This window comes from Vidua macroura, chromosome Z, assembly GCF_024509145.1.
Source record: "Vidua macroura isolate BioBank_ID:100142 chromosome Z, ASM2450914v1, whole genome shotgun sequence".
NCBI classification, from domain to species: domain Eukaryota; kingdom Metazoa; phylum Chordata; class Aves; order Passeriformes; family Viduidae; genus Vidua; species Vidua macroura.
In genome coordinates, this window is record NC_071611.1 from 40389846 (window position 1) to 40415963 (window position 26118).

The following is a 26118-nucleotide window of genomic DNA, read 5'->3' on the forward strand; positions in this document are numbered from 1 at the left end:
AGATAAAAATCAGAATGTTGCACAGTAAATGGACTGTGAATAATCAGCAGGCCTCAAAATCCAGAAGAGGAACAACCAGCAAACACTTGCATGACTGATCCAGATCCTCTGGTGATCGGGATTGTCCATCTGCTATTCTTTCTTATGCTGCACCAAATTGTCACCAAGTCACAATAGAAAGAGATGCAAGAATTGGGGGTGTGGAAAATAATGAAAGCTAAAGTCACTTCCAGAGTGACTCAGAGTCTCGGAAAACAGGGTCCAGTTAGGAAGAAAAAACATCAATAAACAACAACAAATTAAAACACCAAACAACTCACTAAAACCAACCCTCTATTTATGAATATATTTTATTTATATATTAAATACCTATTTTACATATTTTTGTATTTATGTTTCTCGAGATGGTTAAATGCAATATTCTGTGAACTAAAAAGTGTAAGCCATCCTTGCCTACAGCATGAACACCTTTATTCTGCAATAAATTACACTGCCTGAAAACTTACATGCGATTTAGCTTTGATAGGATTTTTTTTGAGTTTTTGGTGTGCCACATACAGAGGGCTCAAGGTTTGAAAAGGTGCCCATCAACAGCAGAACTGAGGGAGTCTATCTCCAAAATCTGACGTGAAAACTGTTGAGAGCTCACCTGAGTTCACCTGACAGGTACATGTATATATACATAGAATCATGGAATCAGAGCATTTGGGTTGGAAGAGATCATCTGTTCCAGCCCTCTGCCATGGACAGGGACACAGAATCACAGAATCAACCAGGTTGCAAAAGACCTCTGAGATCTTTGATTCCAGCCTGTGACAGAACACCATCGTGCTAACCAGACCATGGCAATGAGTGCCACATCCAGCCTTTCCTTAGGCACCTCCAGGAATGGTGACTCCACCTCCCTGGGCAGTCCAGTCCTATGTCTAATCACCCTTTCTGTGAAGAAATGCTTCCTATTGTTCATCCTGAACCTTCTTTGGCACAGCTTGAGGCTGTATCCTCTTGTCGTGTCGAGACAAGAGGCCAAACCGCACCTACACCCTCCTTTGAGGGAGTTTGCAAAGAGTGATAAGGCTCCCCTTGAGTCTCCTTTTCTCCAAACAGCCCCAGCTCTCTCAGCTGCTCCTCATCGGCCTTGTGCTCCAGATCCTTCCCCAGCTCCTTGACCATTCTCTAAACTCCTGTGTCTTGTGAGGGGTCCAGGACCACTCACTGGACACTCGAAGTGTGGCCTCACCAGTGTCAAACCCAAGGGTATGGTCACTGCTCTGGTCCTGGGACCACAGACCTTCCACCAGCCCAGGCTGCCCACCGCCACATCCACCCGGCCTCGAACGCTTTCTATGTGGGGGAAAGGGGCTGGGGGGCCGCGCCAACAGTCGGACACCGTTTTCTGGCTGAACTCGAATGGTCAGTCATTGGAACAGGCTGCCCAGGGACGTGCTGGAGTCACTACCCCTGGGGCTCAAGAGCCGTCTGGATCCGGCGCCGGTGATGTGGTCTGGGCGGACGGTTGTGCTGGATTGTCTCGAAGGTCTCTTCCAATTTTAATGACTGTATGACACCAAGCGGACTTGCGGCTGTGTAAACGAGGCACGTGTGGAAGCGCACCCCTATCCCGAGGGCAGCGCAGTGCCCGCCCCGGGTCACGGCCGCGCTCCCTCAACCGCGGGTCCCTTTCCGGCGCCGCCCCGCCCGGCGCTGCCACATCCTCCGCTGACATCAGCCCGCGCCGCCATATTGAACCGCTGCCGCCGCCAGCGCGGCCGTCCCGGGACCGGCCCGCTCTCCATGACTGCCCCCGGCCGGGGCGCGTAGGGCGGAGCGGCTCCAGCCCGGCCCGTCCCCTCCCCGAGCCGCCGCCGAACACCGCTCTCTCCCCGCCACCATGACTTCCCTGACCCAGCGCAGCTCCGGGCTGGTGCAGCGCCGGACCGAGGCCTCCCGCAGCGCCGCTGCCGCCGATAAGGAGCGGGGCGCCGGCGGCGGCCCCGAGGATGAAGGGCGCCGGGACGAGTCGGGCGACGACGAGAAGGGCGATTCCAAGGAAACGCGGCTCACCCTCATGGAGGAGGTGCTGCTGCTGGGCCTCAAGGACCGTGAGGTGCGGCCGGGGGCGCTGGGCAGGGAGTGCCCGAGGGGACACCGGCTTTTGGGAGGTGCTGTGGGGAAGAGGAACATGGTGGTGGGATGGGGTCAAGGGCACTACTTGGGGGCAGAGGAGATGGGGGACGTGATGTGGCTGGAACAGGCTTGGTGTTTTGGAGGAGGTGGGGAAGAGGTGCACGGATTTTTGGGAGGGGGAGCCCGGCAGAGTTTATAGCGCTGCCCTTTGGTTGCGGGGTTCGCAGAGGGACTGTCATATGAATACACATGAGAGGTAATATAGAGGTCCAGGAGGGACCTGGATATAGGCGCCAGGGCTGCAGGCCAGCGTTGGACTTGAGGGCCTTGGTGGACCTGGCATATTTATCCTCCTTCAACTTATCCATGCCTTTAATGTGGGAGATCCCTCTACTCCTGTGGGTTTTGTCAGTCAGAACTCTGGAACTTGCGAGGTCCTCAAGTGCTCTAGGATGCTGAGCAGCCCTTTTCTACTAAGACTTCGTAAAGTAACGTATGTGAAAAATATCTTAAAATTGGGGGGAGAATTATATCTCAGAAATGGGCTGTGAGTAATGAGAAACATGTCAAAACGAAGAAATGGCATTATTATATAATTCTGTATTTTTACTGATTTCATTTCTTAATAGTTTGCCATGATACTGTGAGTAAGTCATTGAGGAAGCTGTACTTCCACCAGCGTGTTGGATTTTTTTTGTTTGAAAAACGCAGTCAGTATAGAAAGCACACACACTGTGGAATGAGAGTTCCAGTTTAATTTGATATGGTGTATTGATTAAAGGGTGATACACCCTTATTTTAGATATGAGTTACAGTATGGATTTGATTAAGCAACCAGCTTTTTTTTTTTCCCCAAGTAAGCTTGCTTGCTTTTTTTTTTTTTTTTAAATTTGTGTAACAAGTAAATAATTTAATCCAGTTCATTGATTTGAATGGAAGTGTCTTGAAACTCTGCCTGTTCAGGAGGACAAGATAATACGGGAGGGAAGCTGGTAAGTTATATGTTCTTTGACAGGGCATTGCATCTGCAATAAATTTACTGGTTGACAGTGAATGAAGAGTGGTTTTCTTGATTAATGTTTGCTTTTTAACACACATCACAGCATCAAGCCTCAGTTCAAGCAGCATTTGGACAGTACACATGGTGTGACTCTTGGGGATGATGCTTTGCAGGGCCAGGAGTTGGACTCAGTGATCCTTGTGGATCCCTTCCAACCCAGCTTATTCTGTGACTCTATGATCTGTGTATGTACCTGCTACAATAGCATTGTTATTTCTCTCTCAGACTGTATGTTTTAGAGCATATTCTTGTAGTCTCATCATTTCAGGCGGACCTTGCCATGGCGTCCTGATAACCTCAGTAGATAGTGATCTCTGCTTCTACATGTGAAACTGAAGGCTTGTTGAATTGAATGCCTATGAGCATTTATCTTTCTACATGCCTGAATAGCTGCGGGAAAGTAAGTTAGGAGTGGCAAGAGCAATTGCTGGCAGGATTGGCTTAGGATACCTTACCTTGAGGAAGGTGGTATAAACTGGGTGATCTTTCAGCCTGTTTTTTGACCAGGACTATGTGCTAAATCTGCTGAATTGGTGGGCATTATGCTGTAAAGATCTCAAGGTAAGGGAGCATTGTGTCTGCTAGGAGCAATATGTGGCACAAGTCTTCTTGGTGTATCAAGTGGCAATAGTTAACATTGGGTCTAAAAGTCTACCTTTGCAATGGTGTGCATTTTGCTAAGCACAGTAGTGACATACATTGAAGATGATCTGTTATTCCTTTATATAGATAAAGGAACTGAATGGTTACAGTGGCATGGATATCCATAAGTCCCTTGAGATTTTGCAGTGGAGGCATCAGACAAAAGGAATTGTAATGTCATCTCTAGGGCAGGGGGCTGAAATGCAGGAGCTGTATAGCATACCCTCTTTGTGAGCTTTGTTAGATGTGAAGCACTGGGATTTAGACTTGGGTTTTGGGCCTGCTTGTGCCCCTGTGTACAGGGTACACAATTTAAACCATTTGTCATTTGTTTTCCTTCCAAAACTGGAAATAAAACCATAGGCTCATTTTCCAGTATGAATATTTTCTGTTCTCTGTTGTTCTAATGATAAGTAAGCAGAACCAGCTTACTTTACACATCTGGAAATTTTTTTTACAAAGTCTTTACTTCCAGTAGAACTGATTTACTGTAGCATTTGAGTGAGACTTTCTCAAGAGAGCAAGCAGAGCAGAGCAATATTGAGTCTGTAAAGTGTAATTGTGAAGCTGTATGAAGTCTAAGGGACAGGCAAAGGCAAGTTTATGAGATACAAGCCTGTTTGAAAAATCTGTAAATTTAAGGCTGAGAATATCTTTCCTGTTTATTCCAACAGGATAAAACAATTTAATGTTTACTTTAAAATAAGAAAAAAAAAAAAAAGACAAGAAGTAGACTGGGTTGGCCAAAGAACATATAAATAAAAAATATAAACCAAGGACTCTGTTTTGGCCAAAGAACATGTTTCCCTAAAAATAGGTGCTTTCTCAGAACACTCACTGATACATGCATTGATAACATAGCTTTCAGATTTTTAGGTAATGTTAAACACTAGTGGATGTGGCTTAACTTCATATGAATTGTATACAAATTATCTCACATGTACAGAGCTACTTTTTAATTTCTAAGTGTACATGGAAGAATCTTTGCTATTAGGAAACTGTTTTTCAGGAAGATATTTGATGCTGCATTGATGAGTTCAGTGTTTCCAGGAGACTGTTAGATACTCATGGGAATCTGGTTTCCAGGGTGGTGTGATGGTTGTAAACAGCCACAGCAAGACTTTTAGTTGTTGCCTGGTTGCTGCTGCAGTATGGATTCAGTGGTGGGAATTTCTGGCAGCTGTAAAACAAACACACCACCCCTTAATCCTATTCCTGACATCTGAACACAATTAACTGCATTTGTACCTGCTTCTTGGACATGGCCTTTTTGTTTGTTAATGTTGTGTCCCCCACCAGTTTGGCCTAATTAAGTTGTACATAATGTATGTGTTCTGATTGCTCTTTTCCACCAACAGTTCTTCAGTCTGTATTTTCTGTGTACACACAACTATTTTGTATTCTGAAGTCAAGATAGGTTACAAGGGATATGACCTGAAATATGTGCATGCTTGCATAACATGACAGGTGCAGTTTCCTTGGAGGAGCAGGTAATAAACTGGAAGAAAATACATTACTAAAATTTTTCAGAGAGCCATCACAATACCTGCATGTATTTGGAAATCCTTCAGAAACATGTCTGGAAAAGAGAGTCAGGTTTATTTCATAGGAATGAAAAGCATGCACTGAAGTAAACCAGTGCTGTTTTAGGTAAAAAAACAGTATTGTGATAGGATGGGTCAAAGCCACAGCAAAAGGGAGTTACAGTATAGAACTACTAAAGCAAAAGAAGGGAGTGATAAATATTGGAAGTTATATTCTAACTTTTTAAAAAATTATAGCTAAGAGATGAGTACAGGGTAGCCATTTCATTACAGGTCCTCCTGGCATCTTGTAATTCAGTCCCATAAAAATGGAGAGGTTGTGAAGTGGTTCTGCTATGTAACTCGTTCCACTGAATTTCATCCTTGTAGGGTTTCTTCTGGTTGTGGGTTTGGGATGTTTGGGTTTTTTTCCTCCTTTTTGAAATTTTCTTTTGTAGTTGTTTGGAATCTATTCAAATATAGCAGTGCACTCAGCTGCTTTTATCCTCTATACAATTGCCACAACTAAACAAATTGAAGCAGCTAGAGAGACCTGGCACTCACCAAGATAAAATATTTATTTGATCTGTAACTAATTCCTCACTTGCTGAAAGAATACTCATGTAAAGTATGATGAAAAATACCTGACTACTGTAGTCTACTGCAACATTAAATATTTCTTGGATTTTTTACCCTTTCTTAGCTGAAGACTAAAATGTCATTTGTGGGAGTGAAATAATGTTAAATCACTTCATTAGGCACTGATTATTTTGGATATTTGTTGCTTATGTTTGGACTTCAAAAATTTTGTTTATTGCTGAAAATTTGGTTTTGCAGCATAGCTTTGTGTCCAGATAGGTTACATGAAGGTCTCCAGTTTATGATATTTTTCATTGTATTGAAATAAGCTTCTGGGGAAGCAGTGTGTCTGCTTTAGATGGGCTATTTTTGTATTGGCCAGATTAGTATTAAAATGTAGTTTCTTTATTATTCTTACAAATATGAGTGTCTCAATTGGTTTCTAAATTTTATATTTTAATCCTAAAGGTACTTGCATGAAAACTGGCATAGGAATTTGTAAACATTCGAAATGTGGATGGTGTTTTTCCTGTTCTTAAGGCTTGACTTAGTGAAATGGATATTGTGATGCAGAAGTCTTGAGAGGATTTGCCTTTGTAAGAAATTAACAGGTTTTGAAAAGTTTTCTTTGTATCCTCTTTGTATTTTTTTGTCTCATGAAAACAGTTTCAGCAAGAGGCTGAACGTCAACTTAGAAGTGCCAAGTTTTGCTGGAAAATTTCTGACACAAACAAGTGTAACTTGAAGAGGCATCCACTGGGAATTAATTCACATTGCAGTTGAAGAGTGATGTATGAATGTGTTGAAACCTGGACAAAAGCATGCTTTTTCTCAAATGTTCAGGGCCTAATAACAACAAAGTGTGTAATGTCTGTGGTGAAAAATTCTTTCTTTCATAGTTGCCTACCAAAAAGGCAACTATTTTATTTTTGTATTTCACATCTGTAGGTAAACGACAGACTAGGAGAAGATAGGAGGTGTGGGAGGAGGAGTACCCCAATTCTCTTTGCTACAAGATGAGTAAAGTGCCTCTTTACCGTGCTGCTGAGTAAATCTGCTGCTTTTGGGTTCTTGAGGATATGCTGATTTTGAATCATTTGCATGTAGTTGGTGTGGTTATCCCTGCTTTCATAGCATGGTTAATCTGTAATTGATATTATTTTTCTATGGATAACTTTGAGTGTGGAAAGTCCCTTTTTTATGGCAAGCTGTCTGGTGTAGGGCAAAGACAAAAACATTGTCAGAGCATTTTTAGTAGTGCTTTCCAGTTTTTAAAGTGCTCTTAAACAAAACTTTAACTGAAGCGCTCTTAAAAACATACCATAACTATTCTTCCTCTCCCTTTAGCAAGCTGCTTTTATTAAACGTTTTGAATGAAGTATATATATAAGAAAGTTTTGCACTTTACTGCTAGAAGAGAGATAATAATGAAACTGAAAATAATATTTTATATTAAAGAAATAGTGTATTTTTTCAGGAATTCTTTAATCCTAATGTAGATAACATTTAGTGCCATATAAATAGCGTTTATATTTCAATTAGTTAGGTCCATGTAATGGACTTCTTTGCAAGGGTAAATTGACCAGACTAAGTATTGCAGACAGTATATTTAAGAATTGCTTTCTTACAGATCAAATAATAACTACAGCACATACTCATCTTTGTGTTTCATTACTGGAAGAGGGGAAACTAGTCTGGAGTAAATGTGCTTGGTTTCCTCTGCACCACATTCTCAGTCCATTTTTTCATAAGTTTTAGTAAAAGAAGAAAAGAATTAGTTGACTAGCCATGTGCCACTTTTAACTGGTTTTTTTTTTCTGGCTTGCAAGCAGGTCTTAGATAAATTTCAGTAACTTGCTTTCTCTCAGAAATATTAATAAAATGTTACTGCAGAATGATTTCACATGCGCTTTTCAGATATAAGAATTACGAGATTGCACATAAAATAGTTCTCAACTGCTCTCTTCCTCCAAGTACGTTGTATGTAAGCCTGGATGAGTAGGAGCACAAGTGAGTAGCAGCACAAAATCACTAAACTACTGCGTTTCACCTTTTTTTTGTCTTCCCGTGTTTGTGGTGGACTGTTGAGATAATATACCCTACAAGTGAGGTCTTTATAATGGGAGAGGTGTTATATTCAAAGCTCTCTTTTTATTTGTGGATGTTACAGGATTTTTTCATCACACTGGGAAATTAGTTGTCAGACTTTTTGTGTATCTTTCTGTTGCTGATACTCTTTTAAGCATTTGTAAGCTGCTTTTTGCTATATACTTTCTAATCATCTGCCTTTATGGTCTTACTAAATAGCATGATGTAGTTGTGTTATTTAGAGTCCTTAGCTGCCAGATTGTCTTTTGTACGTGGTTTATACCGGGAGGTTTGTATTTAGCTTGTCATTCTTGTATAGAACAGCACATTGCGCTTCCATTTTTTTTGTTTCAATACACACTTGATTTTACTGTGGCACTTCCACACTGGGCAGTCTCTACCACAAGAGGAGTATTCTTTGTGTATTATATTGTAATTTCAGTATTCTGTCTTTTGCAGTGCACAGTGACCAGGCAAGTGTATGACACTCATTGTGTAGCTTGAGGTAAATATCAGGTGGATGTTCTGTCTGTACTGATCACTCAGGGAGGGCTAACTGCAACTACACTGCTTGAGCTGGATATTTAAATGGAACTCCTCCTTTAGCAGCTTCTGCAAACCATGCCTGAGACTCTCAGTTTACAGTTAGTATATGTTAAATACTAAATGGAGGGACTTGCTTCTTTCATTGTGAGAACAGTGCAGTGGGTGGACTTTTTATTTAACCTCATAACAAAGATGTTGACATGGCATTATTATGAGTTACTCTGTTTCTTGAAAATTGTTTGCACCTGGACAAGTGAAACAAGTGAGGAGCTAGAAGCTTGTTCTGAAAAGAACTGAAAGGAAGATGGATGAGATTTAGACTAAGAACAGAGGTATCTCTCTCCATTATATACATGTTTTCTTAAAGACCCAAAACACTACTCTAGAATTCCATCCACATTAGTGATCAGATGCATATTAATCAAAGCTAAGCATTGTGCAGCTCCCCAGTTTGAAATCATACGGTGTTTTACACAGTGTTTTTAATTGCGGCTGCTGTAAAAGAAAAGGTAGAAGAGAGGGAAGGTGTAGATGTTTCATTTGGGTGCAGATACACTGTATTTATAAATCTGGAGGACAGAATTATAATTTTAATCAATATGGTCTAGTTAGTCAACCTCCATGTCTTATTTAGTCAGCCTATAAGGGGCCTGCTTTGTCTGTATTAGAAAGACATACTAGATTCAGGTTTTTCCTATTTTTAAGAGAAGTGTACTGGACCTGTCTGCAGTAGAGTTAATTTTCATCATAGCAGCCAATATGGTGCCATGTTTTTTATTTTTGACCAAAACAATGTTGATAACACAAAACAGTGGTGATAACTTCATCCTGTGCTTTCTGTTGCTGAGCAGTGTTTGCACAGCATCAAGGCCACCTCTCTTTCTCATTCTGCCCACCCCTTCAGTGGAGGGTGCAAGAGGCTGGGAGCGGGGACAGCCAGGACAGTAGACCCCAGCTGACCAGAGGGGTACCTCAGGCTGTGCAGTGCCATGGTCAGCAATAAAAAGAGAATGGAGAGAGCGGGGTAGGTGGTCATAGCCAGGGGACCACCTGGGCATCAGTCTGCTTGTAGTAGGTAGTAAGCATTTGGCATCATTTACTTTTTTTTACTTTTTTTTTTTTTTTTTTACTTATGGTCTTCCTTTTCTCTCCCCCCATGCCAAAGTGACTGAGGGAACAGTTTTATGGGACTTAGCTGCTACCCAGGCTCAGCCCAGCACTAGAGGACACTAAATTCTAATTAAACATTTCTTTCATATAAATGTTAGATTTTATGTTCAGTGACAAGAGGAGGTAGAGTAGAAATCAGTTTGTTGAAATCAAAGGTTATTGAACAAACTACGTCTTAATTTTGCACCAATGTGGAGAATAGAGATTGGACACTGATGGAAGGTGGCTTGGCAAGAGTCATGCAAATATTTGAAGTCACTATCTGCTTGTGTATACCGTTAATCATGAAGAAAGTTAGGCTTCTAAGTTTGTCTTTTCATTTCTAAATGAGCAGTCAGACTCTTAAATATTGATTTAATCAGAGGTTTCCTAAGGGTTCAGCAGTGTGTGTGTGCTAGTTGCCTCCTCTTTAGAAAATTTATGTTTTTTTCTTATCTTCATTTTAATGAGAGATGTACCTGTGTAATGTGTGTGTACGTGCTTGAAAACATGGGCAGTAACATCTGGCTTTAGTGCTTTCAGTACCTGACAGCAGCTGCTCTGTGTTACTTATTCCTAAATACAGTGGCAGGCTAATCAAATACCTGATAAGTTCCTTGTCAAGAATACTGTGCTTTGCAGAACATGTAAACATGCTTTCCTAAAGTATTTTTGTGTTTGACTGTCAGAACATTTCAGAGATTTCCCCCAATAACTTATCTTCTATTTATAACTAGAGTACAATTTATGTTGCAGTAGATAGCTAATGATTTCATTTGCATTAAAAGAGGAAATCAAGAGGGACTGGAGTAAAACATCAAAGTCCATGCCTTGTAGTATTCCAGTAAGAAACATTCCTCTGCTGTGGCTTGACTTCTTAATTTTCAAAAGTTTCTAGGTTAGGATGTACCATTAGATGTTCCTGCAAGTTTCTGGATTGAGAAGGTGGTGGCTTACTTGAAAGGTCAGATTTTCAGGAAATGTGACCTAGTATAGATTGAAAAAGACCTAATGTAAAGTGAAGAGGAATCCAGTTTGTTTAAATTGCACATGATTGAAGTTTGAATATTTTTCCTCTGACACATGAAAAAATCCAGAGTATTCCTATAGCAGTGTTTTACTTGAATATTTTTTTAGCATTTGCATGTTTTGGTGGGATGGGGCAACCCCAGATGTGGGGAGGAGTGAGATCCTGGAGATGTCTGAGGCACATGTCAGGATTGTTTGGAGTGTCCTGTGCAGGGCCAGGGGTTGGGCTTGTGATTCCCTTCCACCTAGGTTATGGATACAGGATATGATAGGTTATGATGCTGTGACTTCTGAGGGATGACTGGTAAAAGGGATGAATGTCTCCTAAAATTATTTTGTTTTCAGAATGTCTTCAAAATGTTTTTTTTCCAGCTATTTCTTTTACTGGATTTGAAATTCCTTTGTTACACATTTCAGAGGTATCTGAAAAATGAAACTCCCACTTTTGGTAATTAAATCTGTTGTTTGTCTATATAATACATAAGAAATAGCCTTCTCTGAATGCACCATATCAAGTGAAGCTGGGTAATGTATTTAACCAAATGTTTTAAAACAGGTTGGTGTGTAGAAGCAGTGAAAATCAATATATGACAGGCAGTAGGTGTGAAAACCATTTAATAAGGAAAATGGAGGGAAGTAAGGAAATGTAAATTCTTTTAGAATTTGCAAATAATTAAGAATTTTATTGAAACATGTTGTTGTCTGAACCAAAATTCAGTTTTGTGTTTCAGGATTCCTTTGTTTCTTGGAATCCAAGCATGGGGAAAAGAAATGAATGTGTTCTCAGCTTAACTATCATTCTTGTATGCCAGAATTGTTTTGTCCAGGATGTTTTTTGTCTGTCTTGTTTGATAAGTCCATTGACAGGGGAAAAGATTGAAAATATTATTAAAGAGTTGTTCACTCAAGACACCCTAACCCTGAACATTTTGTTTTATTTTGGGCTAAGGCTACACGGTTCCTTCCCAAAAGTAGTTGATTTGGGACTTGCCAAATAATGCTGCCAGAGAAGCTGCACTTGGTTTTCTGTTTTAAGCTATCTATTTTGCAGTACTGTAGTGTCATGGAGTATGAGATTTTCTTAGAGGTAATAAGTTGATAGCTATTAAGAGCTAATAAACTGGAATATATATGTTGAATGTATATTAGAAAGTAAGAATTGCTGGGTCATTAAAGCATATGCATAATTTGACTATGTCAACTTGTGTTGTTTGAGACTTACTGCCTGCTGCAGCTTCTGTGCTGTGATTACATTCAGGTTGATACAATTACAGTAACCTGCATTGGAAAGAAAAGAACAGATCTTTTTGGTTCCCTGTAGATGAAAATGGATCCGTTCATATAAGATATCTACGGTGAGAACAGTCTGCTTTTACCTTGAGAATTCAAGTAATTTTGGACATTCCAGCCTGTGTTCAATGAATGTTGCAATAGTTTTTCCTTTTCCTCGTCTTCTGTAGTTGTTTTCTGTTATTTGCATTTTCCCCACATTCCTATAAATATATTTAGTTAGGGTGGCAGAAAGACTTTTAATTGGTTCTCACTAGACTTTGAGGTGCTTTATATGTTCATTCCATCTAAGGCTCCTGAAGCTGAATTAGAGGTTCACAGAAGTCTGTATAAGGACGTAGCTGAGGTGGAACAAATGGTGGCTGGGTGCAGAAGAGGAGTTCTAGTATTGACCAGCATATCTGTTTGTCATTGAAAACTCAGAAAAGTTTGTGTACTTTTTTTAATTTTGTGTTCTTGTGTTACATGACCAGTTTGTCTGCTATTATACTGTGAAGCTTCTTGTAACAGTATGCTGGAAGGAAAGACTTCCTTTTTTTTTTTGGTTTGTTTGTTTTAAAGGGTTCCTTATTTCTAAGGGATAATCTAAAAATAATGTAATGGAAGTTTTTGACTGAAAAAGTCAGGCGTCAGATTTGTTGGACAAGTACTTTATAAAACACGCTCAGTATTAAGTTAAACATCTATAACATCAGTCTTGCTGACTCTGACCCCATTCAAGAAATGCAAAACTGTATTAGTTGTTCCTTATAGCACAATGATGTTCCTAAATAAATTACTAACTTTTAACAGCTTTTCATATCTAAAGGATCTGTAAACTTACTGCTGTTTTATTGCCCAGTAACTCAGTTACTGATTTTGATTTGCCTGAGATTTCTGCTTGTGTTTGTCTTATTGCAAAGAAGAGGTTTGCTTACCTGCAAGAGTGTCAGACCATTTATCTTTCTGCAATCAGCAGTTCCAGTCAGCAGTTTCACCTTCAGCTAGAAAGGATAGGAACAGAATCATGTACAGGTGTTAGAAGACAATGCTCCATACAGTTCTTTGTCCTCTCCTAATGCAGTCAGCTGGTATCTCCATTTAATCCAAGAGGACATATTATTTCTGTTATAGAAGAATGCTGGTGATAGATGCATTTGGAATGCTTAAAATCAGGCTTTTGGGTCACCAGAATGAATTGAAATTCTACACTAAAACATTATAAATAAATAAACCAAGTACTGTTGATATCGTTTTTCTATATGTTCTGCTTATATTTGGTACTTTGCCTATTTGGATTTGGGAGCAGCTTTAAGGAGATGTGTTGTAGAAGTTCTTCAGGAGATGTAAATGTTTTCGAAAATTCAAATATTAGTAGTTGTAGAGAGACTACATAAGGGAAACAGTGTATTAAGATGGTGGTTGTCTTTTTTGGGAATGATAGCCCAGTGCCTTTCACTCCACTCGTACTCTTCATTAAAATCAAAATATTTTTAGGCAGTGTTTGTTTTGTGAGCAATCACAGCTGTGAAGCAGATTAAACTTGTAAAGTTGCTTGTGACCAATTCTTATATTGGAGACAAGATGCAGGGGGAAGGAAGCAGACATCTCTGACATGAAAACTGTTGCAGACCAAAGTTCGTAATAACTCTTCACCTGCTGCAGAGCACCTGGGCAGTGTATGCTGTTAATCCTTTCTCTCTGTTCTCCCCAGCTGTCTTTCTGACATCACAAAACTACTACTTCAGGGAGGAACTTGTTGACTAAAAAAGTGACAATTCTGTCACAATTGTGATTAAGTTCATTATGAAATACAACTTGCCACAGCTTCTATTTCAAGAGAAATTGTCTTTTGCAGTAGGTTTCAAATGGGTGACAGATGATGATTTTATATTATTATATTCTCTCTGTGCTTTGTGCTGGCTAATAATAGGCTAGTAGGCGCCTCTGAAAGAATTTGCTGTTGCTTCAGAGAATCAGAAAGGGATGCTATTGCTGCCTTGTCAGATTTAAATAATGCAACTTCCAATTTATGACCATCAGGGTAGTCATTGCTGAAGTCTAAAATGGGGAGATGAAGTTTATGATGAATAGTGTGTGATACCTTAAGCTTTATGGTTTTTGTCTTTTCTGAGCATATTTTGGTCATGACTGGCTTCAGCACAGGTACCTCAATAATATACAGGGGTTTTGTTTCCTCTGTTCTTTGTATCAAAGGCCAAGTTCTAGCTGAAACTATTCAGGTTATAAAAACTATTCAGGATTTGAATGCAGTTTATCTATTGAAATGTGAGTTGTCATGGAATGCAATACTATTCCATTTTGCTGTCTGTCCCAACCACATTTCCATTTTCCATGCTGTGTCTGAAATTTGTTCACCTGCATGGTGAATCAGATGAGGAAAATGTCAATTAGCTCTCAGAAAGACCACTTGCTCATCTGGATGACTACACAAATGCTGGTGTGGGCTCAGGCGAGAGAACAGCAATGTGCTTCCATGGAGTGAAGAAATGCTTTGTCTGCAACAGCAGTTCAGGCTTTGGACTGCTTCCTTGGCTTAGTCCTCCAATGGCTAAAAATGAAGATGTGGGGAAGGATGTACCTTCTCAAGTTACATGCAAGGTTTTGTGCAAGGCTAAAATGAGATGTGGTGACATTGATTTAAAAGGTGAGTAAAATTGAAATTAATCTCTCCAAGGTAAAAAGTAGTGATTCACAAGGGTTGTTCATGCTGGGAAAGTAATTGACCTCTGGGCTATCATTTTGTCCTGTTTCTTTTCCTGCTTTTTTTTCCTGATGTTTCTCCTTGCCACTCTTAGTACCACTAAGAAAAGAAATTTGAATATATATATATATAGAACATGAGTCTTTCTCAGAATTAACTACACATAGTGAGCATGCAGGTACGTTTTTCTTCCATGACACTGCTATGTAAATGCTACATGTAAGTAGACTTTTTGATAATTGTGCTATTGAAGATGAAAAGCAGCTCATATAAAATTTATACCAGCAGATGACTCAATTTACCTTTTCCAGTCCTGCAGGTGATCTGAACTGACTTCGAAACGTTTTTTTTTTCCGAGTTCCACATTCACTTTAGTTAGTCCATCTCAGATTTCTTGACAACTGTTTCCTCTTATGCTCATCTGAACGACAGAAGTGAACATTGTGGTTTTATGTGTCCCCAAACTATATATTTATTATTCTGGTATGTGTATTTGGCAAGGGCCCATAACTGGACCTGCAGGTAATTGTCCTCAGTAATTTCCCCTGATGTCAGCAAGCATAGCAGATTTTCCAGTATGTTTGTCGTCTGTGATTTGTGAAAACATAATAATAGTCTGCCACACATTGGAAAGAATAGATAGCAAGGAAGAAACACCTGTGTGGGAAAGTTCGTCACTTGTTTGTATATAAAGAAACCAGTAGTTTTGTGTCTTAGAGCTTTTATGTTGCTACCTCCAACAGAGTGTTTGAGTGCCATTTATGCAGAAGTATGGAAAGTAACAGCAAACTCCAGCAAGTTTGGGAAGTCTAATTTTTATCTTTTATCACATAGGTAGAATTTTTTGCAATTTTTTTTGCTGAAATACTATTCTAATAGAGAACAGAGTACCTGTAAATTCAGAATTTACTGTTTACTAAAGTGAAAGCTTTCTTTAACTTGGATTGCACCTCCTAGCTGAGAAACAGAAGCTAAGGATTTGATGTCTTCTGACAAGACTGTAAGGTGTATTACCTCAGAGCTGGGAGTCCCGAACTCCTCAGGAGTTGTAATTGTTCACTTCTGCTTTCTGTTAGTTGGCCAGCTTCCCTTGTGATTGAGCTGCCATGGCTGGAAAGAGTTTAACCAATATTTTATTTGTTTTGTCTGTACATGAAGTTTCAGAAATTGTATTATTTACCAAATTTCAAAGTCCTTTTGTTTGTGTCTTTCATAATAGAAAAATTTGGAGTTTCCTGAAAACAGGAATTCAGGGGTTAGGGTAACTGTAGTGATGTTTCTCCTTTAGAAGGTTTCCTTCGATTGTTTGGTTTATTTTAGTTGTTTATTATAGATGTTTTATTTCTGTGTTTTGGTAGAGGGTGCTAGGTGAGGGTCTAAGGAGTACTATTAAGTTTGAATTTAAAATGAAAATGCTTTTAGTAAGAGAAGCATAGACTAAGCAGTATTATGTGCATTATCCCAGAGAAACTTCTGTTGTGGTTCCTCATAAATGTAAATTGAGTCTGAGTCAGGGCCAAAACTTTGACCTAACACTGACCTGCGATAATAAATATGAGGCTATGTGGATCTGGGGATGGGCCTGAGGGGCCTGTTATGTTAAAATAAAGAAATACTTAATTTTTTTGGTGAGTAGGTATTAGTAACCCACAAGTTACCTTCACATACCGTTACATGACTTTATGATGCTTTTTTTAAAAGACACTGATTTCCAATTGCAATGGCTCTGTGATCTGCAAAGTAGTCTGCAATAGCTTGAGACTCTATGGATTAGAATACATTGGCAGCTGCAGTCTGTGTTCTGTAAACAGCTGCCCTTAACCAGATGAGTTAAACACATCATATTTATTTTTATTAACATGTGTGTATTTTGAAGCCTCAGAGTTGTAACTCTGCAAGCATTTTTCTTTCCTTTCTCTTGAATCTGAGGTATTTTTGTGGATTTTTTACTCTGTCCTTCTCCTTTCTGGTCTGTGCCAGGTATAGTAGAACTGCTGTTCACCTATTCTGAGTTAACTGAAGAAGTGGAGAGAGAATATGTATTTCTGTAGTGGGAAGAGATTTTTAACAACTCTGATGTATAAAACAAAGTATTCTTGAGTAAAAGATTACCCAGTCTTTTCTGAGTCTTTTGTTTTATTGTTTTAATAAGACATACTCTTATGTTTTATTAAGAAAGTTTTCTATTTTTTTTTAATTTGTAATCCATTAGGGAGCACTTCTCTGTCTGCATAAACGTAAGATGACATCTACAGCATAATTTCATTTTTTGCACTGTTACTGCTGGTAACTTCAAATTGCACTTGGGAAGCAGCAAATAGTGATATTGATTCAGTGGAGTCTTTCTGTTTGGTTTTTTTAGTTATTTTTTGTTTCTTTGTTTCAAATACAGTTAGTATGACAGTAGTCTAGAAGCTGTGAGAGTCATTGATCTGTGAAGGTTGGCTGTTTTGTGCTTAAGTGAAATTATTTTGAAGTTTTTTGCAAGTCTTAAAGCAGCCTTAATAGAGTAGAAATTACTAACATGGCACCAAGTATCTTCAGGCACATCTGATAATTTTTTGTCTTTTCACTCTGATTTTTTTACATACTTACAAAATTATAGTGGTCATAGCTGCAGTGTCCTGTTGGATCAGGGATAAGATGTTAGCAATCTTCATTAAAGAAAAGAAATTATGAACAACCTTATGAATTTTAAAAACTGTCAAGTAAATTAATGGCTCTAGAGAGACTAAGTAGAAGCAGGAAGTGGCAAGTAAGGTACTTTTGGTAACTGGCCTTTGCTATACAATGGACTGTTTAATAGGTGGCAGTTTCAAGTGATTAAGAATAACTGAACAGGAATACCTGTGTGAGCTGGAAGTGGGTAGAAGGCAAGGGAATAGAAGAAAGTGAATAAATGCCATAGGAGCTGTTGGGAAAGAAATGGCCTAATGAACATGGATTTTAAATAACTTATTCTTAAAGTGGAAAGAGGATCTTAGTCTCAGCTCTGTGCTTTGCCATACCTGGGTGGAAAGTCTGAGCTTTCAGAGTTAATAGGGAAATAAGTATTTGGTGTAAACTTTATTCTAATTTCCTTTTTTGCTTGTCTAGCAAAACTAGTCTTTAGCTGAAAGTTTCTAGGTCAGGTCTGACGAAAAATGCTTTTGTGCTGTGTTTGTGTAAATAAACATGACAGTTATAAACAGTTTTTTGATCTTTGAGTCATTGTAGATTTAAAATTTTGTCTTGCAAGCTATTCATAATTTAAAGTGCTATTGTAGTATGATTGCTGTCAGATAAAAATAATCTGCTTTGTAAGTCTTACCCCCTGCTGCTTAGCAACTTTAATGAAATAAGTATTTCTTTGAGTTAGAAAGTTTATAAAGCTGTAAGGCTTGTAGGAAGATGAATAAAGTAAAAATACTTGGCATTGTATTAGTGAGAAAACTAGTGCTGTTTAAGAGAATTAAATAGTAGAATGAGTTGCATTTCTGCATAGTGGTGTTTGATCTTCAAGTGTTTTGAGACTGCTAGGAATTGGAATAAATGAACATTTTTAAAAACCATGTCCCTTTCTTGTTCCATGTGCTGTAATGAGCAGTGTACAGGCCACATTCAGGGAGAGGATGACAATTCCCCTGATGAGCATTAACTTCATCCTGGTCCATGTGTTAATGGTTTACAGATTCATTGCTGTCAAACTTTGTTATTGATCTTGTTTTTTTAAGGATTTAAAAAAAACTTCTGCTTTTCTGTTAAAACAACTGAGTGGAAAAACAGAAAAGAAATTGGTTACTGACTCCTAACCTGTGAGGTAGCTTGGTTTATCATCTTTTAGCCCTTTACAAGTAGTGCATTATTCTATTTTTCCATTCTACCTCTCCATAAATTTTTAATCTCCACCCCTTTGTTTCTCTTTTCTACATCTTTTCTAGTTGTGCTATACACCAATTAAAGTAGGTGTCAAGAGGGTGTTCGGGATATCAAAGATAAGTGTCTCCTAATCAGTTCTAGTTACTCCAGGAAGATTGAGTTAATTTAAAGGATGATTTAGTTAGACTGTTGCCTGCTAAACTGATATTCTGTGAAAGTTCCTTTGACTGTCTGATATCTTCGCATTAGGTGTCAAAACCAACCCATTCACCTACCAGAACAATCTGGAAAGATAAGTTTAATGGATTGAAAAGAATCCATTTCCTAACTCTGTTAACAGCTGTACAATTTCTGTGTGTGGAAATAAAATGTTCCTTCTCTAGAGGATCACCTGTGAACTCTGAGCCTAGGGGGCAGAAGGAAAATAAGAAGATTAATAAGAAGAAAATAAGAAGATAAGGATACATTCTCATGACTTCACTGTCATCCAACCCACCAAAACAAGCAGCTCCATTTATGAAGGATGCAATCTTTTTGGACTGGCTTTCAGGATCAGTTGGTTAAAAATTTTTGGGTGGTTGTGCTGTCTCCATCCTCGGAAGCTTTTGAGACATGATTGAATAGAACCCTGAGCAACTCGACCTGACTTCATATCTGAACCTGCTTGCAGCAAGAGGTTGGACTAGAGACTCATGTGGTCATTTTTGACCTGACTTATCTTATGAGCAAGCCTCTGTTTCTCTGCAACCCTCAGCCTATGGCCATCCATGTAAACTACTGGAACAGAGGAGTTTACATCTGGTAATTGGTGCTGAGGATGGTGTAGTTGAAGTCACTTCATTGAAAAACAGTAATTTTAAAAATAAATTCAGCTTTCATGGCTAAAAAAAAGGAACAAACATCAGCACTTAATTGTTTGCACAATAATATGAAACTTTCTATGAATATAAAGAAGTGTAAATTTATTGTGCCTGAGAGTTTGTGCTGTAGATTTTTAGTTTGCATATGTATTGTCTGACTTCAGAAATTATTATGTAAAGAACCTGATTGGAACTAGAATGTGGGAGTCATATCTCTTCCTGCGCAAGCAAATACTGCACTCTATTGTGTGTGTTATTTGGCAAAAAATGTCTGGTGCCAACCAAAATCTTAATTATGGAATGGCATTATAGGAGTAGCTCATACCTGCAAAGTATCATCTCTAGAGTAGAAGGCTGATTAGATAACTTCTCAAATGCCTTTCCAAACTCATATTTATGGTGTTTTAAATAAATATATGGGACCTATTTCAATGATTACGTTAGAGATTCAGGGCTTTTGTAGACTTTTTGTAAGTATTGGTCATCTATATAATACAGCTCTTGAAAATTGCTAAGTGCAAAATTGAAACAAGTATTCTCACATTCCTGGAAGTTTGTAATTGATGGCATTAGTTAGAGACTGGTTTGTAAATTTAGTGGACTTAAAATATGTGCCCCTTATACCTTTATATGTTGGCAGCTTTTGTCTGCAAAAATAATAAAATTGACTTGCTTTTGTTTTAAGCTCGTCTTGGTTATTGGTTAAGACAAATTTATGAAAAGCAGAACATTCTGCTCTTCCCCCACCTTGTCTTGTATACAGCATCTTTCTCTAAAGTATCCCAAAGTTGGTGTTTTCAGAAGTGCTTCACTGGAGGACTTTGGAAAGATCTTTATAAATCATATCAAACATTTCTCAGAATATTTCTCAATTATTTTATCTTAGATACTTGTGTATTAAAATATATGCAAGAACATTGTTGGCTACTCCATATAAAATAATTATTTTTGTAAGATTTTTTTTGGTCATAACTATTGAACAATGGAGTGCAAAAGTCAATAGTTGTGTTTCTAGATACCGATGAGTAAATGTATTGGATCAAGTGGTCTATTCTGCCATTTAAGCAGTTAGCTTTCAATGCAGAAGTAGAGAGAAATCACAGTAGGTGTGGTGTGCTTAGTGGAATAAATGTGGTTTGCAGTTTGTATGAGAACTATGCTTCAAGCTATAAAAGCACATATTTTCAAAGGATTTAAATGACAAAATAGTAGCTGTTATAACTATTTCTTTGAAAGCTTTTTTCTTTTAGATTACTATGTTCGAGCCAGAAGAATCTATTCTGTGATTTGTGTTGAATGCCATGTTTGTGTTTTCCAGTATACTCCATAGTTAACTTAATATCCATTTTTAGTTTATTATTGCTTTCTCAGTGCCACATTGTTTATGCATGTAAAATCATATTGATGTTTCTCAGTCATTCATAAGGCTATGTGATGTCAGTAATGCCAAATGCTTTATGTCTTAAAAATACTGTAAGTTTATTTTGACTGTGTATAAAACTACACTTTATACTTAACAGTTCTTGGTATTGTCCTCTTTCATTCTGTATAATTTTCCTGAGGATTCCCAGTTCTTCACAAGGCAGAGACTGAGTGTCAAAACTAACAGAGGATGAGACTGTTTCTCTTTCATGCTTTCAGGGCAGGAATGATAGTGACTACTGATGCCACTTCAAAAGTGTGAAAGCAGGAGAACTGCTTGGAGAACACGGCAAAGTCCTTTTTCTGTTCACTTTCAGGTGGAGATGGAGATATCTTACTGTCTTTCGTTCTTCACAGGGTTACACATCGTTCTGGAATGATTGCATCTCCTCAGGATTGCGTGGCTGTATGTTAATTGAATTGGCATTGCGGGGGCGTCTCCAGCTGGAGGCCTGTGGAATGAGGCGCAAAAGTCTGCTAACAAGAAAGGTAAGTGCAGGAAAATGGTCACATTTACTTGTCACACTCCACACAATACAGGGGCTATAAATTACAGCCAGTTCTAAGAAAAAACCTGTTTTTTTTCTTTATGTGAAGATGATGATTCTGAGTAATGACCTAAGTGCAAAGTTAAAAAGTGTTTTGGTGATGAGCTGAAGATGCCTTGGAACATCTCTGGTACCTGTGCCCGTGTTTGTTCTCCGGATATGTTGCTGGTACTGTTGCCAACCAGCCGTTGGCAGTGGCCCTGGCTGGGGTGCGGTGGCAGCAGTTACTGCCAGTGGCACCAGCCGCAATCTGCCAAAGGAGCTGGCTTTTGCAATGCCGGTGGGATGTGGGCTGAGGCTGAAAGAAATGGATAACTGCTAGATGCCAGATGTGTCCTGCAAGCCACCAGTTTATTTCTGGTGTACACAATGCTGCAGTTTGTGCTTGCATTGCATGGGAAGGAAACCATCATTGTTCCTGGGACCCCTGAGAACACACAACTGTCTAGTTCAAGCATGAGGCTAGTGTGTTAAATTGGTTGTGTTCTCCGACCTTCAAGATGGCCACATCTCTGCAGTCCCTTTACAGAATTGGGCTGAAGATTTGAGGCCTTTATTTTTTATTTTTACCACTGAATTTTCCCTTTGTACAAAATGTGCAAAGTCACACTCTTGGAAGAATTTTACTTCATCAGCATTAGAGGATACTTGTAAAATAAACCTGTTGAAAACCTGGTGAAACGTTGTCTGTCCACCACAAATAAATTCTCTTATGGCACATTTCCCTGTCAATATTTTCTTTTGCTAAATTTTAAGGCAAGCTTGTGAATTCCCTAACCTTCTCCCAGCTCTCTTCACTTCAGAAAAATCGAATCTCTGTTCCAACAAACAGTCCCTACTTCTTTTAGCCTTGTTTAAGCATATCAGCATTGATTAGTTTGCACTTTTTTTTTTTTTTCTCCAGAGCTTTTGGCTTCTTAGGCATTCAGTAATCTTCTTAGGCATTCAGTCAGGAGTTATTTTCATTCTGTGAAAACCTTGTCAGTTCTATCTACTTGAAATATTAACTGTGAGGTTGCTGGGTTCTTTAGGGAAATGGAAAAATAACCTGTATGTATATTCACTGAAGAATACAAGCAAAATTACTGTTTTTTATTTGATTATGGTTGCATGGTTTTTTGTTAAATTTTATCAGTGATTTTGGCATTGGGTAGACGTATTTGTTTAAATTTGTATTTTGTTTGATCTAAAATCTACACAGTTTAGAGGTTTTCTTATTCTGCTGTTGTAAAGTATTTGAGATACTTTTCAGTTTTCAGGCAGGAGGGTTCTGTAAAAATAGGCATTAATTTAAGATTTAGGTGACGGTTGTTTTCTGCTTAAGTACTTTCCTGCAAATAAAATCCCTAAACGCACCACCTCCATCATTTTAGAAGTCAGTCTTGTGAATGACTTGTGTTGTTTTGCACCTTATTTGAAGTTTTCCATTAACATTAAATTTCAGTTTTGTTTCTGTGTTGGCCAGATTTAAGTCTCTACTCTGTCAAGTGTCCTTGTCCTGCTTCTGCAGGCTTTGCTCCCCATGCCCTTAGCTTTGGTTGTGAAATAAATACTGTGCCTAATAAGTGGAAAGAGCTGTCTAATAATACATCCAAAGTTGTAATTCAGGGGCAAAACAATTTACTTTGATCAGTTTAGTTTTTACTGGAACCACTCTCTCAATCTTGTCATCAGGTGGGGCACAAGTGATAAGGTGAGGATGAGAAGACGGTAGAACAAGTTTTTTGGGCAGTAGCATAGATATATAACCAGCTAACTGTGGCTTTAATTATATAATTAATTTGAAAGAATGATAGCTACAGTGATTTCCACCTAAAGCCTTAAATCAGGTTGATCTCTGCAGATAATATTTTGTACTTCATAATGGATCAAGATGCATTAAATATATGATGGAATGCCACAGAGAGTCAAATCAGACTGAGAAAAGAGTGGACTTGATGGACCTTATTGAAACTTTGTAAATGGATACGATAAGCCTTGTAAATTTGGCTTAAGAGTATGTAATTGTCACACCATTTTGGAGTTCTGTCTACTGGGATCAATATTAGAAACAAATGAATGTTGAGGTTTGCAAGTGGTTATTGAGTATAGAAGATAGTACTGTACAGTGCCTTACAGGCTCAGAGAGCAAACCAAATCAAAAGAGTTACTAAAAGCAAAAGGAATCCCGAAAAACCCTTGGCATATTATCTTCAGTATTTTATTGCTAACAATTCTGAGCAATTCATGCAAGAGTGAATTTTTGTATTAAAACTAGAAAATTAAGGTTACTTTAAAATCTGTGCTTAATCTTCAGCTTTGCTTAATTGCCGAGCTACATTGTGAAAAATACAAATTAAATATTCTGTATAATGGAAATTTCCTTAGCTGATAGGTACCAGGCAAATCTAGTACCTGATTAATCACTGAAAAATTGGAATAAAGAATATTTTTTTGCAATCAGTCTGAAGAACCAGGATGTTCTCTGAGCTATGGAACAGTATGACATTTCCAGATCACCTTTCTGACTACTCTAAAGTGTTAAGAAAAAGAGCTTTTGCTTCCTGTTTTTCATATATGGATTTGTGTTGATGTATTCATTTTTTTGTCACTCGCCTGCTACCTTTTACCTGATGCTTGTAAAGTGCTAGCTTGTAAACTATTTAAATTGCCAAATATAATAGTAACAACAACAATAATAATAAAACCAACAATAACAACTACTACTATTATTATTAACAACTGTAGTAATTCTTCTGTAAATTAAATAATAGTTTATTTAAACATATTGATTTGAGCTTATTTAATAGTTTTCATTTGGTGCTCTTGATTTTGTCTCCTGAAAAAAATTGTATTTGTGCATAGTTTCTGTAACTACTTATACTGGTAAACAAGCAGTTACTCACATTTTGAATTTATTATGTTACTCTGAATCAATTTTTTTGTTGTGCTTTCCTGAGTGAAGAACTCAAATAATTTTAGAAGTTATTAAATAAGAGACTTATATAGTACTGTATTTATTGTTGCATGTTAAGGGGTTTATAAGTACATGTGTATTTTCCCTAGTACATGTGGTTTAACTGTTATTAAACGAAACTCTGTTAGCTGGCAGTGTGTTCTTCAGAGCTGCAAAACTTGCAGATGTTGTCATGAACCTATTTTTATCTGTTTGTATGTTGAAGAAAACTATTTTTTTTTGTTATTTTCATGCAACCTTATTGTTTAACTCAGTATTTTGAATAAATTGACTTGAAGCAGTAAAATAGACTGTATTCAGAAACTAATTTAGTGCAGTGTACTTCATTTTTGGGAGGTAGCAAAGGACCTAGCTAGATAAGTGAGTAATTTTCCTTCAAAATACAGCTTTTAAGTTTGTTATTAATCCTATAATTTTAGCCCATTAAGGTTAATTTAAGTTACAGATAACCTCAGACTTAATGTATTTTGAATTAAAGCACGGATGGTGGTTTTTTTTTTTCAATAATAAAGGTTTGGGTTTTTCAAAGTTGCATATTCTTAAGAGAGAGTTTGTTATTTAAAAAAAAATTATTTTGGTTTTCCTAACAGGTAGGTTTTTTATTGATGGGTGTGTTTGTCATATATGAATTATGTCAAAATACTGACTGTCTTTTATTCATTCTTAGGTGATTTGCAAGTCAGATGCTCCTACAGGGGATGTTCTGCTTGATGAAGCTCTGAAACACATAAAAGAGACCCAGCCTCCTGAAACAGTACAAAATTGGATTGAACTGCTTAGTGGTAAGCCTTGCACATAGCGTATTTGCTTTTTTTACCCAAATAAAGCTAATTATCTGGCATCACTAGAGATTATATTGCAAGGTTTTTTGAGAAAAAATATGCAAAAAAGATAGTCTGTGCTCTAGGGTAGTCTATTGTTGGTTGTAGCCGTTAATCAAATATAAGTAACTGTTGCTTTTGACTTAACTTGGTACAGAAAGGATCTGTATGGAAGTGTCAGAGGACATCTCAGCTCGGTGGAAGAGGTGCCTTCCGCTGACTCTGAAGTAAATCAGGACTGCACCCTGGAGATGTAACTGCCTTTCTCTGTGTTTGGAAATGATGGTTGGTGGAAGTTTGGAGCCTGAATGTGTGCACTGAGTATTCAGATCTTTCAATAAAGAAAGGAGGTGAAGAGCGCATAGCTTGCACACAAAACTTGAGGGTGATTTGGCCATTAGTCATAAAGAAAAAATAAAGCATTAGGAGTTTTATTTTTTCATTAACTGTATTAATGTAATAAATATTTTAAAATGTTACATACTTCTTGTTGATCAAAACAAAGTCTTCAAGATGAGTACTTTGCACGTAGCTTTCCCTGTAAAGCTGGGAAAAAGTGAAATGTCAGTGATCATAGTATTATTAATACATTTGGTTGGAAGGGACTTTTACAGGCCATCTAGTCCAGCCCCTCTGCAGTCATCAGGGACACCTTCCACTAGACCAGAGGACCATCCAGCCTGACATGGGATGCTTCCAGGGACGAGGCATCCACCACCTCTCTGGGTGATCCATTCTGGCGTCTCATTGTGAAAAACTTCTTCCTTGTATCTAATCTCAGCCAACTCTCTTTCACTTTGAAACCGTTACTCGTGTCCCAGGCTCTGCTAAAATATCTGACCCCATCTTTCTTGCAGTCCCCCTTTAAGCCCAGAAAGTCTGCAGCACGATTTCCTTAGAGCCTTCTCCTCTCCAG

The 26118-nt window shown here is 38.2% G+C and overlaps 1 protein-coding gene across 1 annotated transcript in view; it reads left to right on the plus strand.

The window, feature by feature from the left end:
- Window positions 1–1725: 1725 nt before the first annotated feature.
- Window positions 1726–26118, plus strand: part of GOLPH3 (golgi phosphoprotein 3) — a 30599-nt gene continuing 6206 nt past the window's right edge. The window contains exons 1-3 of the mRNA XM_054003423.1: window positions 1726–2107; window positions 21235–21366; window positions 25049–25163. Of these exons, the coding sequence (XP_053859398.1) occupies window positions 1892–2107; window positions 21235–21366; window positions 25049–25163 (463 nt within the window). The 5' untranslated portion in view covers window positions 1726–1891. The remainder of the gene's footprint in view (window positions 2108–21234; window positions 21367–25048; window positions 25164–26118) is intronic.